General features: G+C 43.1%; 1 protein-coding gene across 1 annotated transcript in view; it reads right to left on the minus strand.

The window, feature by feature from the left end:
- The window catches only part of LOC144791793 (guanylate-binding protein 1-like), a 507,850-nt gene that overhangs the window by 62,217 nt on the left and 424,608 nt on the right, over positions 1–21,025 (minus strand). The window contains exons 10-11 of the mRNA XM_078666562.1: positions 5,332–5,434; positions 2,202–2,395 (exon numbers count right to left, since the gene is read on the minus strand). Of these exons, the coding sequence (XP_078522688.1) occupies positions 2,202–2,395; positions 5,332–5,434 (297 nt within the window). The remainder of the gene's footprint in view (positions 1–2,201; positions 2,396–5,331; positions 5,435–21,025) is intronic.

Genomic DNA, 21,025 nt, shown 5'->3' on the forward strand with positions numbered 1-21,025 from the left:
CTGTAGTCTAAAGATAATATCTCTGCCTCAAGTGAAGTACTCTGGTACCCAAGGATGACTAGCAAACAATATTATTCACAACGTTCCTTACTATTCAGCAACATTTGACAGTTTGCAATCAATCTTTATAAAACAATTCAGAGTTTGATAACAAATTAATGCAACACATTGTAATATACAATGGCAATAGCTCAAACTTTAATGCTGCGAGACCTATTGCATTGTAAATGCTTGTTTCAGTTACGAGCGTGGTTGCTGCTTATTTTTAGCCATAGGAGTTGTAACTGTGTTCTTTAGTGTAGATTTCGGCACCGAAGGTGTTGTTTTTGGAGTCGTAGGCTGTTTCGAGGGCTTGGGCGCATCGGAATCAGGCCTTGAAGGTTTTGGTACCAAAGATATTGGCTTCGGAGTGGAAGCTGGTCTGGTCGGCTTTGAGGTGTCAGACGTTGGCTTCATAGTTTTGTCTTTAGAAGTCGACGGTTTCGGAGCCAAGACTTCTTTCGGTTTCGGTGCCGAGGGAACTGGCGGGATCGGCACGTGCAGCTTGCTCGGTAAGGAGCTACCGGAAGGCTTGACTATTTTCTTCGGAGCCGGGCACAATGGCGGGGCTTTTGAAGTGTGTTTTCGGTCGCGACTGGGCCCCGGAGGCGGAGTGTTGGCCTTTGATTTGGGTGGTGGGTATGGGGCCCGGGCAGTAGTACTCATGCGCTGACCCGATGGTATGGAGTCATCTGAGTCGTCTGCCTCTGATACGATTTGGAGATCGTCTGAATCTTCTTCGGGAACGAGCGGAACTTCTTCGTCGAAGATATCCACTGGTTCCGAGGCCGATCTCTGCATGTCGTGTCGACAGGCCCTCCGATCTCGAATGGTTGTCTGTGATCGAAAGGACGCACAGGCTGTGCAGCTGGATTCGTCGTGTTCTGGCGATCAGCACAAGTTACACACCTCGTGGTGGTCACTGTGTGGAAACTTTGCTCCACAGTCGGGGCATCTTTTGAATGGTGTCCTTTCCATGAGCTGTAGGCCTCATGGCGTGGATAGACCCAACGGCCCGCGTCGACGACCGGAATCGAGCTGATGGAGTCGAGACGATGTTTGTCGATATCACAAATAGTTTGGTGAAGTTTGAATACGTTTTTATGCGTCGAATTACTTGAAAAGTAGATTTCGAACCGGAGCGGAAAAGTTTCGTCCTAACCCAGTGGCGGAGAAAAACAATCTAAGGATGGAGCCGATGCCCATGTGCACTATCGTCCAAGGGAGGAGTCACCTATCTCGTGACTACCAAGACTTCTTCCAAGACGACAACAACATGCAATCATCCGAGCCCAACACCAGGTGGCGATCTAATGCACAGTGTAAGATCTGCAGCTCATATGCCTCGCACATAAAGTTGTGGATATAACTATAGAAAATTGAAGAGAATTAAAACTCGACTGTGGAGTGATGTAAACGCCCTAATACAAAATTGAAAAGGAAAAGGGCCTGCATCTTACTGATCTGCGTGAAAAAGTCTAATAGTGATTCAAGTGGCTTTTTATCTACATATGAGTATAGAGATACCGTGGCTCTTGCGGACAATATAGATTGCCACGAACATTTAAAAGGCTTAGCAACAAGCAGGCATTTTACATGACTTTGGACGGTCATCCACCACAAATGGCACAACTGAACCTTAATATAATGAAATAGGAGATCTGATGAAACTTTTTAATCCTGAAACATTAAAGAAATCACCGAAACGTTGCGTCGACTTTTTTAACAAAACAAATAGTTTTATCTGAAATCTGTAGGAATAAGATTGTAACCCATTTTGGGAGCTATTGCTAGGCATTTCGTCCTTGAAAATATGTTTTTAAGTATGATCAATGACTAATGAGTTAAATAAAATGCTTTTAACAATTTTGTTTTTATATTTGTTTTGAATTAAGAATTTGGTTCATATATAATGCGTGATGATTGTATGGTAGATCACAGTGCAGTATTCTTGAGAATAGACAACAGTTAATATTGTATAATAATTGCCTCCTTTAGGGGAATTTTGATATCCTTATGAACTATTGACACTTGGTCCAGGGTAATAGTATTTGCCCCTCTTATTTATTGAGTGTAGGGACTTTTGTATTATAAAGTGAAGACATTACATACTATACAATAAAATGTTAATTGTTTACTAATAAAGCTGGTCAGACACTCACCTTGAGCATTTGACTCATTACCCTCTCGTTGTCCTGCACCATTTTCTGCCTATCCTCATCCATCTTCTGTGTCAGCTGCTTGACATGTTCCTCATGGCTTTTCTGCTGGGCCTCCAACTTTTGCTGGGCTGCTGCTTGCATCTCTTCCTTCAGCTTCGTCTCCCGCTCTGCAGCTTTTACCTTCGCTTGCTCCTCTGATGAAAATACATAAGTGAGAGAGGTTCCTATGAAAAAAGGTACACTGCAAACTCAAAGCTGTTAGGATAGTGAGAGTGCAAACGTGCTAAATCTTCCTGCCAAACCCAACTTCAGAAAACCTGAGAACCTTATTCCTGAAGAAAGGGGTACCCAATAAATCTAATACTTCGGACGTTTCTCTTTCTCATTTTTTCAGCTTTGAACATTTCATCCTGTTAAACTGTAGATGGATTCAAACAGCTAGCACTGATGATGGCAACGTACGTGTTTATGGTAGGGAAAAGGGCAAAGAGCAGTAGATATTGTAAACATTTGGGACTTTACATTTATACATTGTGGCCCATAGGATGATCAAAAGGCATCAAAGTAGGTGCTGCTTGGCATGATGGGCTGGACAGCATTTGCAGATTGAGTGCAGAACATCTTTGTGACATGCGTTAAAGCTAGCAGGCATGCAGTGTATTAGCTAAATATTGATTAGTGGGATTGATTTTCCACGATTGTTTTTACATCCTCCTAATTAACCTTCAGATTGTATTGTATTGTAATTGCATTTATATAGAGCTTACTACCCGTGACATTGGCATAGTAACCCCTGGTAATAAAGGGAACTATTTTGTGTGTGGATATGCTCCTTGTGAAAAATCCAGAATGCCATTACAGTACGATAAGCCAAAACCTAAAGTGGGCCTTCCACTAGACCATGCTTCCTGCTGTACAAGGGCAGAAGAAAAATGTTAAAGACATTACCAGCAGACTACTGGATGAAGATGGCTGGCTGAAAGCCCTACAAATAAATATATTATATATAATTTTAGTAACTCAAAATGTTTTGGCTAAAGCCAGAGATCAAAAACGACCATACCTTCATCTAGATATGATTTCAGAAGACTTCCTCCTAGTTTTTTTATAACATGAATTGCTTCCAAATTGCCAGAACCTTTGAGACGGAGTTTAGCAAAATGATCATTATGATGAGTAAGCAATTTAGAAGACAGTGTGGTCCTGGAAATATTTAGCAGGTCTTTCTGGAATTTTTCATCATCGTTCCCATGCTCAACCAGGTCGCCCTCCTGAACAACACTACCCAGACAGCCCGAACTCCCTCTTAAAAATAGAGGCCAAATTATTGGCAAAAGCACTGGCCAACAGGTTAATGCCACATATGGGAGAGCTAGTTTACCCAGACCTACTGGCTTTATGCCCCGCCGGGCTTCGCGCCACAACAGTAGATGAGCGCATAATGCAATAGCAACTGTTGATCACTTGAGCAGACCGGCGGCCATGTTACTGGCCGATATAGATAAGGCCTTCGATTCGGTCATTTGGGCATATCTTTTTACACTTTTCCGACGCCCGAACCTGGGTCCATGATTTTTGGCATATTTATAACTACTATATAACGATCTGACTGCATCGAGGAACTATGAATGTAGTCCCTATGGTCCCAGGGCAAATTTTTTTTTTTTATGTACCAGGGGATTGAAGGGGAACGTGTGCTGGTTAATCAAAGTTACTCAGCCGTTTGTTTGGTTGGGAATATGAGCCAAGATGCCCTCAAAATGCAGAGTTTATTATTCATACTGTTATGTGTGGCATTTCAGTTTCAGATTCTCGTAACCACCGCTATGACATAGCAACAGTTGATAATAAACTGGTTACCCACTGTTGTGGTATCGTAAAAGCCTTCCAGGCCAGGTCGAAATGCATCTCCGAGAGCTTGTTAGCACAACTCTGCTTGTCTGCTTTGACTAAAAGCAGAAAGCACAGCTGCAGGAGAGTGAGGAAGGCTGGGAAGGTGGTGGGAGTTGGTCAATGATGGAAAGTGTGTTTTTAAATCTTAGGGACAGGGATACATAACAGAGGCCATTTTATGTATGACTCCTCCATTACTCCTCTGCCACTGCATGGAGGTTAAAAGCAGGGGCAAATGATTTTTGGAGCCATACAAAACATAAAATTATAGAAGGGAAAAAAAGTGAATTATGGGGATGTTTTTCACCTCTGGTTCTGAGGGACATCATAGACAACTCAAGCTGTGCTCTAGTTGTCTATTTGAGGTCAGCCAGAACCCCTCGGTGAAAAACGTCCCTCTAAGTTACGGGAAACATCACTTACAACGAAACTTTTACAACGCACTATCATTACAACGCGGTCATTACAACGCAAACCATTACAACGCATTGCGCTGGGGGGCGCTCTAGGATAGGGAATAGGTTAATTTACTATCCAATAACCTTCCCTAGTGTCCACGGGGACTGGAGATGGAATAGTAAATTAAACTATTCACTATCCAACACCCAAAAGCGCTATGCGTTGTAATGGTATGCGATGTAAAAACCGCGTTGTAAAGGCATGCGATGTAAAAGCATGCGTTGTAACGTCATACATCCCTAAGTTACTGTTGCTCGTCTATAATTCTATTTGTTATTAGCTTCAATGCATGTAGTGGATGCTGGTGGATACTGAACAGCAGATGTTGTTTATGTCCTGTGTGTGTCCTTTACACAGCCTCACTAGAGCATGGATGTACAGTGGAAGACAGTTCTGCAATCTGCTGCCAGTATTGTTACTGGAGTACGTGCTTTGTCATACAGTGAGTCATTGGTAAGAAGACGGTGTGCTTAGCACATTACATGGTAATGCATATTTATGTGCCTTTTAACCTACAGATCAGCGACTGTGCAAGAACTACTTTGCTTAAAATCTTTTGGTAGTTCCTTTGCTTGGGCGAGGAATCTTCAGAGAAAAGGGCTAAAAAATATTTGAATAGGAACACAGTTTGCGAACAATAGGCAGAATTCGCGAAGATCAATTGATTTCAGCAGTTTGTACTGAATGGGATGAACTACTACTTAAATAGAATCTGAAGACCACTGATTGTTCTGCAGTGTTCACTGCTGTTGATATGACCAATAACATCACCACCTACCAGCAATTTCCTTCTCCTTCTGTGACAGGGTCTGATCCATCTGCAGAATGGACATTGCTACAGATTCGTGTTTCTGAGTAAACTCCAGGAGAGCTTCCTCTGCCTAGGAAAAAATACACAATTTATACCACACCAGACAGCTGCACTTAAGGAGAGCACATGTTTGTATCAGTAGGGAAGGATAGACTTATCCACGTTGTCATGATGGTTCTAAGCTCTCTCTATTGCAAATGTGAGTGTTCCATGCCACCTCTAGGTAGGACCATAAGCAGCCTTTCAAAGCTGTAACCAAAGTTGTATTAGCCGTACACCATGCACACTTGAAGCGCAGAGAGATATAGATGCACAGTTGACCATGCTTTCAAAGTCATGATGAGAGTCGACAGAAGATTTAACGGATTGGTGTGTGAGTTTTATTAATAGAAAATAGCCTAACACTGGTATTACTAGAGTGATCATAAAATTAACTAGCTTACTTTTTAGTCTGTGGTTCAAAGCCGATGAAATAGACGTTGGCTTTAGAGAATGTATACAGTAAGCAGTGACTAAAAAGCATGTAGAATCTAAAAGGTAATTCCAAAGAGCTGGACGTATCAGGAAAACCCTTTTGCTGTTTGTAATGCTATTTACTGCTAGGGGAGAACCCCTAAGCCAGTTCTTAATTTGTGCCAGTGGTTGTAGGTGGTGCTGACTTTCACTTTTGAGGAACAAAACTAATGTTTCATCATCAGACATGGCAGAGACCAAGAGAGATAGCAGTAGAAAAAGTAAACAGGGGAAAGGTAGGAAGACATTGACAAAGGGGAAAATCATGATGAGAATGACCTGCAAAAGAGAAATAAAGGGACAGAAAGTGTAGAGGGGTGAAGAAAAGAAGTATTATGTGGAATCAAGACTAGTAAGCCTCGGCATTCAGACACATCAGGATTCGGCAGCAGCAGCAGTGGGCTTCTAAGGAAAACTGAAGGGATATGCACTTATTATTTTCGTTTAACAAATTAAGCACTGCCCAAAGTTCACAGCAATATATGACTGAGCAAATGTCTTATCCTAAACAAGCATTTAATTGCAATGCAATAGGTTTCGCATTTGTGAAAGTTACAGCTAATAGCATTGTAAATAACGTAGTATAAGACTTCACAGAAATGTGATGTAGCAGAGTGTATGTTAAATTTATGGTGAATTTAACAATTCAGAGAGAGTACTGTAAAATCTAAATATCATGAAAACTTTCCTCTGAAAGCGTTTAGCCCATTACAATTTGTGAAGAGCTCTTGGAGTCATGGTCACATTGGAAGCACGATCCATATTTCATAAGCCCTGCTCAGCACAGCAGGACACAGAAAGTTCATACATACCTTGCCCTGATCTCAGTGTTATGAGCACAGTAAAGCAGAGCAGTGTCATTTGCTGTCTAAGAACCAGGGGCCATGCTGAATGAAGGCTGCAGCCTCAGAGAGGGCGCTTTGCTAGGATGCTGTATCCTTAACCAACTGAACATTGAACACTTCCCCAAATGACTGTTCATTTCCTGGGGTCAAACTATCAACAGACAAAGACATAACTCAAAACTTGACGCCTCTTATGAACGTAATGAAATGTATCGGTCATCTTCCAAAGTGCATCACTTCAAGGCGACAAATTAATGCTTAATACAAACAGTCTTGAATTAAGTTGTTTTTACATTTGTTTGGCGGCTGTGTCTTTCTTGTGGAGATGCAATGTTTAATTAGTACATTTTGAGATCTAATTAGTTAGCAATCCTACTCATTTTAAGAAGGTGATGTTATTTGAAATACTTTGCAATTCAGAACAATTTACGACTCTTAGCTGAACAATTACTGTTTGTTGGTTACGATCGGCTTAGAAGGAGTTCTTTCTTCAGGTTTCTTCAAGGAATGTTGTTCCTGGTAAAATGGCCGCCATGTTTACTATCAACTAAAGCATGATGCCCATTAAGCAAAAAGCATGTACAAATGGGCCCCGTGCAGAGAGTTAAAGTTTATTTAATGTCTTTAAAAAAATGGAGGTGGGCGAGTCACGCCATGCAGAACAAAAGGTGCGGTCGCCACACTTAAAGATACAGCATATGAAATATAGCAGGAACAACACGGTAATCTTGACGCGTTAATACTTTTTATTTATAAATGACATGATGTGACTTTGGTGCATGGCTGCCACCTTAGCGCGGGGACACACTGGGTCAGTGTAACTAGGCGCGCTATAAACTTAAATAACATAACATAACATGAGCATGATAAGGGAGGCGCTGCCGGAGAGTACCAATGGATTTGCTTTGTTTTCATTTAACTGGGGAGCAGTGTGGTGCGCCAGGTGAGGGGGCAGAAGAGTGCTCCGAGCTCTCACTGTGTGGTGGCACCACTGTCTGGCCTGAGCACGGCATGCTAAAAGGTTAGGTGACTGTAAAGCGTGTGCCGTTCAATTTGAGTCTCGGTGTCATGATAAGCACGTAAAGTGTGTGTTTACACACTAAACATGCCACTGCAATAACAAGCTGATTATAGGAGGCCAAGCAGTGTGGTACAGAACAAAAGAAAGGCGCCGCCATCCTTAAAGATAAAGTGCTCGATGTCAATGTAAAACAAGTAAACAACGGATATATGATGTTACTTAGCAGACCATTACTTCGCAAGTTTTTACTATGATGTTTTTAAACTGCAAATACAATTACTATGCAAGATTTAATTGTGCTTGTTTTAGTTAGCAAATACGTTTAAACGTAATAAATATGTATTTACTTCGCAGTATAGCACTAAGTATACACCTTCTACCCATTTTTACCCTTACCCTTAAACACTACATTACCCTACACTACCCAAACACCCCTACACTATCCTAAACCCTAAAACACTACCCCCTACACGTCCTACCCCTTCCCCCAGTCCTGTCCCTGCAATCTTACACTCCCCTGCACGACCCCCCGACACTACCCTTAACCCTTAAACACTACGCTACACTACACAAACACCACTCGACTACCCTAAACCCTAAAACACTACCCTACACTAAACAAACAACACAACACTACCCTAAATCACTACCCCCTGCACGACCCTTCTCATTTCCCCATTCCGCACACTACACTCAAACAATATCCTGCACGCCCCTGTCACTTCCCTAAACCCTAAAACACTACCCTGCACTACACCAACACCACAACACTACCCTAAACCCAAACACACTACTCTACACTACAGAAAAATCAACCCTAAAACCTAAAAGACAACCCCCTGCACGACCACTGCCCTAAATCTAAATACACTACTCTACACTACATAAACACAACCCTACAACCTGAAAGACAACCCCCTGCACGACCACTACCAAAAACCCAAATACACTACTCTACACTACATAAATACAACCCTAAAACCTAAAAGACAACCCCCTACACGACCACTACCCTAAACCCAAATACACTACTCTACACTACATAAACACAACCCTAAAACCTAAAAGACAATCCCCTGCACGACCCCAAAAACTACACTGCCCACTTACCTCACTCTCCACATGGTCCCTCGCTTTACCATGCTTAATCTCTTTTCCTGCGTCAGGCATCATCAGAGCTGCATGACGTTGTTTGGAAAAGGAAGCGCCTCCTTTTCCAAACAATGATGTGAATAGTCAGCAAATTAATTGACTTTGCGAAGTAACGGTATATGCGAAGTAGAAGCGTGCCAACTTAATGCATGCAAAGTAAAAGATCCTGCTAAGTAAAAAATGCGTAGTAATGGTAAGTCGTAGTAGTGGCCGCGAAGTAATGGTAGATTACCCAACAGAACAGTTAACGAGCAAAGAGGCAGTCCAACAAAAAAGAGTTCTCTCTAAGTATAAATAACCACACACGCGCTGCCTAGGCGAGACCTAAAAAGTAACATGTGACACAGATTTACTTATCAAGAGAAACTTGTGTTGGCAAAGGGTTGGAAGAAGTACTAAAGGAGAAATCCCAAACTAAATGTATAATTGTATGTAAATGGTATTTACATAATATCAGCAAAAGTGAAACACAGCAGAGCGCTGAGCAGGATCCAAGGCAAAGACACAACATGAGATTCGAGGAGTAGCTTGCTTCTAAGAGCAAAAGTGGACTGTTACTTCATCAGATAACAGTGCGTATCTTACAGACAAGTTATGGAGTGTCTCTTCATGTAAGAGCAATGGAGTATCGAAACAATGAGAATGGTAGTACATACAAAAAGTCTGACCTGATCAGAATTCTTTGTTGAATAAAAATTGTACAGGTTTCCAGGAACCACACAATTTTAAGTTCACTAATTTCCTTGAGTTGAAAATAACAAGACACATATTTCTAAACATATGTTTAAAGTTGAAGTAGGCTGCATGTTTAAAAGGTTAGAGCCAGTACCATGGCCAGAACAATCTTAATGTTCTCTGAAGATGAAGGCCCTTGAAAGGTAAGAACCGCGCGCATAATTGTATGGTACTTTATTGAGTACAAGTAATAGCTACCCTGGTGTCTAAGGCACTATTGTGTGTTAGCACCCTTCATTAGTAAAGTGCAGGGGAACTGCTCCAACACTGCCCAAGTGCTGTAAGGATTCCCTATACCCTCAGTTTGATTGAGGGAGGAGGTTGCCATAATGAGGGAAATGGTTCAAACATCTCTGCCTTGTCATAGGGTGGGGGTATTTATTACCCATCTTTTTTCCATCATTGCCAAGTACAGGTGAATATATTTATGCCACCTGCCACCACATTAGGGCTAACATTGCTAATCAGCCTAAAGGGGATGCTGCTTGTCATGCTCCTTGTGCTGCCAAATAAATAAAAGTAATTTTGAACAATGCCTTGCCCAAAGGCAGGTGTTTGCCCATTCACCCTTGTTTCGTTGATTGCACTACTGAATATTACCACCAACAATATTGTGGCATACTAATAACGAAGACAGAAATCTAGGGACAAATTATCGAAAGGTAATTCCAATTAGGTAAGTATACTTGTACTATTCCTAAATTCATATATACATACCTTGAAGATATATACACCACATTGATACATATATGTCAGGTTTCTAGGCGGGTAGCGCCTACCGAATCAGGGAGTGAACTACAACTCCCATGATGCCATGTAGAGGAGGGGCCTTTTATTTATTTATTTATTTAAAAGTTTTCTATAGCGCTAGCTAGACCCGAGGGTATCAGAGCGCTTTACAGCATTATCACACATAGGATACATTTACACAGTGATATGTACAGTGAGCCAGGACGTATCGCAGAGTATCTTCGGAGGAGTGCCCAATTGTCCTTCAAAAGATAGGTTAGCATCGTAGGGTGTCCAGTGTCTTGTGACGTTACACGGCTATATCGTCGAAGAAAGCACTGTGGCTCAAGGTGAGATTAATGAGGTTAGGTCTTAGTGTCAAAGTGTCTGCGTGCTGCTATAAGCAGGTTTCGATTAGTTGGGCTTTAGTTAACCATTCTTGAGGGATCGATTAAGGAAGAGGTCTTTGAGCTGCCTTTTGAAAATTAGGAAGGAGGGATTGGTCCTGATATGGATTGGAATGGAGTTCCAGATTTTTGCCGCATTTACTGCGAAGGAGCGAGATGCGGTTTTCTGTTTATGAGTTTTCGGGGGATAAGGAGTAAGGTGTTGGTGCTCCTTAGGCTTCTTGTCTGACCGGCCTTCTGGAGTTTTGAGGCCAGGTAGGCGGGATTCCCTGTGTGTAGAACTTTGTTGGTGAGACAGGACGTTTTGAAGTTGGCACTCATTTCGATTGGGAGCCATTTTAGTTCTCTAAGTGCATGCGAGATGTGTTCATATTTCTTGACTCTGGTGACCATTCTAGCTGCTGCATTCAGAGTTGATCTGAGGGGGGCTAGGTGAGATTTTGCTGATCCTGTGAGGGTTGCATTTCCGTAGTCCAGTCTTGACAGCACTAGGGATTGAGTGGTTTGTTTGAGGTCATTGGGAGGGATGAAGGGTTTTATTTTGTAGAGTAGTTTGAGGTTGAGGAAGGTGCTCTTTGCAGTGTTCTTGATGTGTTTACTCATGTCTAACTTAGGGTCCAGAGTGATCCCCAGTGATTTTACAGAATCGGCTGGGGTAGGTTTGAGATTGAGAGCATCAATAGCTTTTAACCATTCGGTGATTTGGGGGTTCTTCTCCTTGTAGGAGGTGAGGCGGATTTCTGTCTTGTCTTGGTTTAGTTTAAGGTGGTTTTGTGATAGCCAGTGCTCGACTTTTTTTAGAGTGTTGTTTAGTCTTTGAATGTCTTCGATGGAGGAGGTTTCCAGATAGATCTGGGTATCGTCAGCATAGAGGTGGAAGGGTATGTTGTTTTTTTTTTAATATGATGGTAAGTGGTTCCATATAGATGTTGAAAAGCTGCAGCGAGAGAACTGATCCTTGTGGGACACCCCTGCTAAGAGGGACTAAGTCAGACAGGAAGTTTTATTTTTTTTATTTTTTGGGTGGGGTTTTGTAGAAAAGAGGTGAACCATTGTAAGACCACCTCTTCAGCTCCAACCCTTTCTTTAAGTGTCTTAATGAGAAGTTTGTGGTCAACCGTGTCAAAAGCTGCTGACAGGTCCAGGAGTATGAGTAGGCAGCATTGGCCTGTGTCAAGGGATTTGTGCACATCGTCTATTATATTTATTATCGCTGTCTCTGTGCTGCATCCTTTTCTGAAACCCGATTGGTGGGGGTTGAGAAGGATGATGATTTCCAGGTGTTGGGTAAGTTGGAGGAGAACACATCTTTCCAGGATTTTCGCAAGGAGAGGGGGGTTGGAGATGGGTCTGAAGTTGTTCAGATCGTTTGTGTCGGAGCCCTGTTTTTTTCAGTAGAGGTGTTACTTGGCCAATTTTGAGACAGTCCGGCATGGTTCCAGTGCTTAGGGAGCTGTTTATAATCTCAGTCCAGAGTGGGGCTAGGGAGAGTGTGAGCTTTTTGGCTGGTTGGGCAGGTATGGGATCCAGGAAGTGTGCTGTGGGTTTGGAGTTGGAGATCATTTTGATTATCTCTGCTTCTGAGATGGGATTGAAAGATTTCCATAGGTTTGCGGGGTGATTGGGAGTAGTCTCTTCCGTTTCTGGAGGCGAGATGCTGGCAGGGGGGATACATTGAATGCCCAAGGAGAGTTCTACCTTGGTGATTTTGTCAGTGAAGAAATTGGAAAAGTTATCGCATAGGTCCTTTGAGGCCGTAGCTAGTGTTGAAGTGGGTTTGGAAGTTTGTTGCCTAATGAGATTGAAGAGTTCTTTGGGCCTGTTTTTAGCATTATCAAGGGCACCACAAAAGAAGGAAGATTTTACGTTCATTATGTGTTTTTTATATTTTCGTCAAACTGATTTCAGTCTATTTAGTAGGATTGTGGACAGGTTGTTGCGCCAGAGTCTGTCTGCAGCTCTTAGTTCTCTTCTTTCGGAGTGTATGTCTGTGTTGAATCTTGATTGTATGTTCCTGACTCTTTTTAGTATCAGGGAGGGCTATTTGGTCCATAATGGAGGACATTGTAGAGTTGTAGTGGGAGGTGAGTTCTGTTGTTGAGAGCTCACCTTTGTGGTTGGGGAGGAGGGAGTTTAACCTTTCCTCCAGGTCTACAAGGGGAATCTGACTTAGATTTCTTTCCCATCAGAGGGGGGGGGGGGCTTGCGTGCGGGACTGACACTGGGTCTTTTGGTTGATGTGGAAGAGAATGATATGGTGATCAGACCAGTCAACGGGCAAGGTGTGGTCAATTGAAACTAAATCTGGTTGTGCGATAATGGCATCCAGGATTGAGCCTCTATTGTGGGTTTTCTCAGTGCAGTGTTGGGTGAGGTTGTAGGTTATTAGGAGATCATTTAGGGTTTTTATTAGCGTGTTGTTTTTTTCATTCCATTGTATATTGAGGTCGCCCAGAATTAAGTTGTTGGAGTCACGGAGTGAGTCGTGAGTTATCAGGTCAGTGAGGTGTTCTCCAAATGAGGCATTGTTTCTTGACGGATGGTAGAGGAGATGGCAGAGTAATGGAATGTTGTTGCTTGTCTTGATGGAGGCAGTGAAACATTCGAAGGAGTTGTATTCTGGGGCATCGGTTTCCGTCACGGGGATGTGTTCCTTGTGTACGATTGCTATACCTCCTCCTCGTTGGTTAAATCTATCTTTGTGGATGATTGTGAAACCAGGGGGAACAAGCATGTCCATGGTTGGAGGGGAGATCAGATTTAGCCATGTTTCAGTGATGAACGTGATGTCTATGTCATGGGTGAAGATGGTCTCAGCTAGTTCTGTGGCATGTTTGATGGCTGATCTGCAGTTAACGAGCATGCAGTTTGTGGAGGATCCCTCTTTAACGGGGTTTTCCTTAAAGGGGACTCTGGGGATATTGGTGAGGAAGGCTGGTGGCCTTGGGGGTATGGGGTGAGAGCGGTCTCTTCTGAATCCAGTGATGACCTGGATCTGGGAGTTGGAGTGGGTGGTGGTGGAAGTGTTATATGACGAGGCTAGATTTATCGCTTCGCTCGGGGACATTGCGGCTCTTGCTCTTTTGGGTCTTAGTGATTGGTTTAGTAGGGGGGTTGTGGTCCAGCTGAGCCATTTGGTCTTTTGAGGCCTTGTGTGATTGGGGTTGGAGAGTGTGGGTTTCGAAGATGGGAGTTTGTTCGGCTTTTGAGGTGTGGTGAGGTTCCTTAAGATTTCGGTGTGGTCCAGTATTACCGTTTGAAGATGGCTTTCCAGCAGGGCAAGTCGTTGGGTCGACTCTATGGGGAAGGGGATGTGGGCGTCCAGGGTGGTCGTTATGGCTCTGGATCTTTTGGGTCTTTGTGTCTGGTTCCAAATGAGGTTGTTATTTTGGTTCCAGAATGGGGGGTTGGACAATCTGAGTCGTTGAGTCTTGAGTGGTCTTGCATGATTGGTGTCGGAGAGAGTGGGTGTCGGGTGTGGGTGTTGAGTGGGCTCTTGGGGGTGGCTTTTTGTGTTGAAATAGTTCAAGATGGACCTATTGGTAGTCCTGGGTGTGAGGAGTGGGAGATCACCTCGTGGTTGCGAGTGAGATTTGGGAGTCATTGACTTCAGGCAAGGTTCGCTGGTTGTTAGTTGGGGGTGGGGGTTTAAGGAAGGAGGGGGTGGGGGTTGTTCAGTGGAGGGCTGAGAGGGGGTGTGTGTTGTTTAGTGGAGTGCTGGAGAGCCTCATATGTGATGTGGTTCTGGCTGCTTGAGGAGGGGGGAGAGAAATGAGAGCTATCGGAGGGAGGGGGGTTGTTGTTCCGTAGGGGGTTGCAGAGCCTCATCAGAGATGGGGCTCTGACTGCTAGAAGAGGGAGGGAGAGAATTGAGAGCTATCAGGAGGGAAAAGGTTTGATGGTGGGTGGAGTCTGGAGGGGGAGTGCTGCCGACTGAAGTCCTTCATGTTTTCTTCCTTTTTGTCCCACGCTGCTGAGTGTCTTCTTTGTTCCCGATCCCTGGACCCAGCCGAAGCTTACTTCAGGTCGGGTGAGTTCATTCGTGAAGTTTTTCTGGAGTTTGATTCTTTGTAGAGCGAATGCAGTGGTGAGGTTAACCATGCATTGCCGTATCTACTCTCTTTTATCGTATCTGGTGTGTTGAGCTCTGCTGGAGTAGAGCAGGTGTTTTCAGGCATAGAGCAGAATGTGGTGGTGAGGATAACCACGCATTACCGTGTCTACTTGAGTTTATCGTGACTATTGGTATAGAGCTCTGCTGGATCAAAGCAGGAGCGTTCAAGCTTAGAGCAGAATGCTGTGGTACCCTGGCAGCATTCAGTATTTCTTGAATGACATCCTTAAAGAATATGTAGATCACTTTGTGGTGGTCGACATAGATGACATTCTTATCTATTCAGTCACAGAGGAGACACATACAGAACAAGTCAGTTTAGTACTGCAAAAGTTGAGAGAGAATAACTTGTTTTGTAAATTGAGCAAATGCGATTTTGGAGTGAGAGAGGTGGAATTCTTGGGAGTCATGCTCTGTCCTGAAGGCCTGCACATGGCTGAACGCATGGTGAAAGCGGTGCAGGAATGGCCAACTCCTACAAACGTGAGGGATGTCCAATGTTTCCTGGGATTTGGGAATTACTATCACAGATTCATTATGTATTTTTCTCAAATAGCCGTTCCTATTTCAAGATTGCTTAGGAAGGGAGTCCCTTTCCATTGGTCAAGTGAAGCTGAAGAAGCTTTCCTTTTCTTGAAAAAGGCATTCACTACGGCTCCTGTGCTTGCACATCCCAAACTTGAGAACTCTTTCATTGTGGAAGCTGCCACCTCGGATGAGGCTATTGGTGCCATCCTCTCGCAAAGAGATCAATGCACAGGGCAGTTGCATCCGGTGGCATACCTTTCAAAGAAACTGAACCCCGCTGATAGGACCTACACCATCACAGAAAAAGAGTTGTTGGCGATTAAAAAGGCTTTTCAGGAGTGGAGACAGTATTTATAGGGGGCCCGTAATACCATCACGGTGTATACCGACCATAGAAACCGTCAGTATATGAAGACAGCGCAGCATCTCTCAGAACGTCAGATGAGGTGGATGCAGTTCTTCGCGGAATACGAGTTCATTGTTACCTTTCGACCAGGATCGGAAAACTGGAAGTCAGACGCTCTGTTTTGGCAAGAAACAAGTGATGCCACTAACCGTTTAGAGGAAGAGGCCATTGTTGAACCCTCAAAGGTTATTTGTACCATCAGGGTGGAAATTTTTTTGGATGAAGTAAAAAGTCACCATCCCATTTCCGAGTGGAAAAAGTGAACAGATTTGGAAGTAGGGTGATCTGTGAAACAGGGGTTGCCTTTCCATAAAGACCGGTTGTACCTATCCACCTCTGACCTCCAAAAGAAGGCCTATGTCTGGTGTCATGAATCTCCTCTGGCAGGTCATCCAGGGATTCACAAGACTATACAACTAGTGCAACGACATTTTTGGTGGAAGAATTTAGGCAAAGATGTTTCTTTATGGGTGTCACAATGTGAGGAATGTGCCAGTGCTAAAGGAGAAAACACAAAGAAAAAAGGGAAACTTATGCCCATGCCCACTCCACTGCAGCCATGGCAGAACATCAGTTTGGATTTTATAACCGGATTGCCCAGAGACCAGGGTTATTCAGCCATCCTGGTGGTGGTGGACAGTATGACAATGATGGGACATTTTATTCCTTGCCCGAACTTGCAGACGGCAGGGCAAACAGCAAACAGCACAGCTGCTAATGAATAACGTTATTCAACTCCACGGAGTGCCCCAAGTGATTGTGTCAGACAGGGGCCCCTAATTCATAGCACGTTTCTGGAAAATGTGGTGTAAGGCCCTACAGATCGATTCCAGGTTGTCAACAAGAGGCTAAATCAAACCTTGAAGAAATATCTCCGATGCTATGCTAAGGATGCGCAAGACTCATGGGTTTCTCTATTGTGGATGGCAGAACTGGCATACAACAATGCTTGGCATTGCTCAACAGGGGTGTCCCCTTTTATGGCTAACTTTGGTTATGATGCCAGAACACTTCCGGTAGACATTCCAAGCGACCTTGCAAATCAACCTACAGTCCCGGCGCACATGAAGACAATGCGAGCTATTCCCAAGAAAGCAAGGATACATTTGATCAAGGCCAAACTAGCCTATAAAAAAATGGGAAGATCGTCATGGAATGGAGGGGCCTTCATTCCAAGTGGCTGATTGAGTATGGCTCTCCACTAAGAACATCCAGTGCAAGATGCACAGTGTGTTTCATCCTCGATACATTGGTCCGTACACTCTGGTCAGACAAATCAGCACTGTCGCCTACAAACCGAGGTTGCCTGGCAGCCTTAGGATACATCCTGTGTTCCCTAGCAGCCTGCTGAAGCTGGCGGCGAAGGCGAGGCATCGTGCACCAGATCCTGTGGCTGGTCCTGGGGGCATTGAGTACGAAGTCAGAAGCATCTTGGATTCCAAGCTTCGATTGGGCAGGTTATGGTACATTGTGTCCTGAAAGAGGTGTTCGTCGGAGGACAATTCCTGGAGTTTGATTCTTTGTAGAGCGGAATGCAGTGGTGAGGTTAACCACGCATTCAAGTGTCTACTCTCTTTCTTCGTACCTTGTGTGTTGAGCTCTGCTGGAGTAGAGCAGGTGTGTTTAGGCGTAGAACGGAATGTGGTGGTGAAGATAACCACGCATTTCCATGTCTACTTGAGTTTATCGTGACTATTGTTAAAGAGTTCTACTGGATCAAAACAGGAGCGTTCAAGCATAGAGCAGAATGCTGTGGTGAGGAGTATCACGCATTACCGTTTCTATTGTTATATCAGAAAGAAAGTCAGTGGTATAGGATTTACCACGTCTTACCTCTCTTAAATCATGTTCTTTATTTCATTGTGGTGATAGGGCAAGGTTTCATGCATACAGAAACTTGCTTGTATTTAACCCTCTCGAAATAATCTTTAACTAATTAATCAACATGTTTTGTCAACTAATATTTGCATTGCACACATATTTAGTAAGATGGGGAAGCTTGCATATGAGCTTCTACTAACTATAATCTAAGTGTCCTAAAATAGCCCCCAAAAACACAGGAACCTTTCTGCGCATTCGTCTGTCACATCTACGTGGCATGACGTACTATGCTTTTTGGTGGGAAATCTTTGCTTCTGCGCACTAGTGCCAGAAATGGACGCTTTAAATTCAACATTCTAATGCTTATGCTGCTGCTTGTACTAAACGTGTTTGTTCTGCTTAACTATTAATGCAAAGGTTAAAATAAAGTAATGGGGTTAGAATAGAGATAAGTGGTATACAGTGCATTAATTTTGTTTGTATTCTAATGTGTCTCTTTATTACTTGCTCGTATTTGGGCCCAAGATGACTTGCATCTCCATTTTGAATATGCACAGCGCATGTGCGGGAAGAACTGAAAGACCTCGAACTGCAGCATTGAAACTGGGCAAGGGATTGTCTTGCACACGATGCACCTGGGAACCTCACACCATGACCTGGGAAAAGGAAGACAACTTGCAAAATTATGTAACATTGTATATTACATTGAAATAATATTGGTGGGCGGAATAAAGACGTGAGAAAATAAAATATGGGAGGGAACTTGACCTAATGTAATGAAAATGAACTCATCTTGGTATGGTGTGATGACCTCTCCTCGTCGTTCTGGCAATCACTGAAGGGGATCACATAGATTTGCAACATTTAGGGGGTGGTACATTGCCCTGGAAATGGTATAATTAGGGTAGGCTTAGTTAGGGAAATGTCCGACTTGTCTGAGTAGCTGACCTGTCACTGACCCAATGACTGCTAAAGGAAATTGAGAGCAGAGGTGCTGGCGGAGCACGCTGTCAGAAGAATCGGGGTGTTGCTGGAGAAAATTATCGATTACCCAATCGGAGTAACTAATTGGCTTAAGAGAGAGAGGGGTGTAACGCTGGCGTTGCACTTAGCTGAGGTCACCTGTCCTGATCTACACCTGTTCTGTCCCATGGGCACCTGATTTGTCGGGAGCCCTTGTCTTTGCCCCAGCCCGTGGCCAGGGTTGGTCTTCACACCATTCTAGGTTTAATATAAACCATGTGGTATGTCCTTGTGCTATTTCCCTTTCCTCACCCTTCCCAGGTACCAATGTCTGAAGGCGTTAATGTGATTTCTTACAAGCTTTATATCTTATTGATTGTCTTCTTATTTGTCACCGTCATGTGGCCTGACTCCACAAAATTTACTTAGATAAAATATTTAAAACTTTCCCTGAGTCTGTGGTTTATTTCAGGAAAGTTAAATTATTAAATGCTACTTAACTATGCTAACTCCCTTTTCGATCCCTAGGACTTATAGCATAGGTGACAAAAGATTGGTAAGTCATGGTTTACGGGTATAAGTCCTAAAAGGACCCAAAGTATTGATAGGGAATCAAATTAATAAAACAGAAAAGCAGGACTGCTAGTTCAAAGTGTGAATGTTTATTGGCCCAGGGGAGTATGGTAAAATTGAGCTGTGGTCCCGCGCTCTATCAGTATACTTTTCTGGTAGCAGAGCGACGGTTAGGGTTTAGTTAAATAGGTAGTTAGTTGTGTATTGATTACTGATCGATTATTGTTTTTTTGATTATTGATTTTATGTACTAATCAAAACACGTTTGTAGTATTATTTGTTGTGTTGGAAATCCCGGGATATTGAAAGTAGGAGGTAAATGGAAGCCACACTACTGTTAGGTTACTGGCCTTGATGAAGTAAGTGCGTAAAGCTAGGTAAGGCTTAAAGCACTTATTAGGGTTCATTTTCAGTATAAAAGTGAGGATAATTGGTAGCAAAAGAGTTTGCTGGTGAAACTTTGGTCTTATATCACCTAGAAAGGGTAATTCTGAATGAGTAGCAGGTTCTTTTTGCTTAAGTGAAGAGTAGACGGAAGGTTGTTTTACTCGCAGTACATGAAGAGTAGATGGAACTAGGTTTACTCGTTGTGAAAGAAAATTGTCTTTTCTTTTCTTTTTAGTCAATCAGGCACAGCAGCAAATGTTTTCATATTGTTTATTAATGAAAAGTGTAATTTAAAAGTGAAAGAAATTAAGTAGTTGTATTACCTTGCAAAGGAGGAGTAGACGCGGGTGCTGCACTGACGTCATAGAGAGCCGCACTGGGATTGGAAAATTGTAAAGGAGGGGTGAGTGCAGAGAGTGAGATTCACGTCACAGAAAAAGTCACGCAATCATCGGTTAACGCTGCTTGTAAGCTAAAAGTACATTGGTCATTGAGAATAAGAGACGCGCTAGTATTGGAGAAATAATTCTGCAAAATAAACAAAGTATATTGATTGAATAAATTGAAATTTTGTAGAAAATTACACAAGTGGTATATATGGCATTTAGGTCCAGCAACCGTAGAAAATAGTCCAGACAGGAGATATTTAGGGATAGCCCGAGAACCGAGTATTAGAGGAAAACCCTATAAAATGTACGGAGTGAAAAGGAAAATGTTTTTTACAGAAAATTAAGAATTATTTTAAAAAGGATAAGCTGTAAAAACAAGAGAAGGAATCATTATTCCACCACCAAAAACGCCCGCATCATACATGATGATAAAAAGGGGCTATCACACTTGTGTGTGGTTGGAGAATTGGATAGAATACACCAAAGAGGATGGCATATTAGCATTTATTTATTTTATTTATTTAAAAGGTTTTATATAGCGCTACTGGACCCAAGAGTATCAGAGCGCTTTACAAGGCAGGTAAGCATATTATGACAGAATAAACATTGTGCAGTTTGCTAACATAGGGTAAGAAATAGTAATCAAATGCGCGATGGTGGCCAGGGGCAGAGAGATAAGATAAGGGGGCGAGGGATATTGAGGTTTTGGGCGATAAAAGAGGGTGTAGAGAGGGGGGAGGGAGAGAAAGAAAGGAGGGAGTGGGTGTGGGTAGAGGAGAGAACTAGAGGAAAAGAGTGATCAGAGTCAAATTCAGTGAATTTAATTACCCCAGTATTTGTTGAGAAGAAGAACTTTGAGTCTTTTTTTGAAGAGAGGTTAGGAGGGGTTGCAGCGAAGATCTTTGGGGAGGGAGTTCCAAATCGTGGGAGCATTACCAGATAGCCCGAATTTGTGTCTTTTTACATTTAAGTCTAGGAGGGATAAGGACAAGGGAGTTAGTGCTCCTCTGGGATCTGGAGCATCCTGCTCTTTGTAGTTTGTCCAAAAGGTAAGAGGGGGTATTTTGGTGAAGAGCTT

Source organism: Lissotriton helveticus, chromosome 11 (assembly GCF_964261635.1).
Source record: "Lissotriton helveticus chromosome 11, aLisHel1.1, whole genome shotgun sequence".
Taxonomy (NCBI): domain Eukaryota; kingdom Metazoa; phylum Chordata; class Amphibia; order Caudata; family Salamandridae; genus Lissotriton; species Lissotriton helveticus.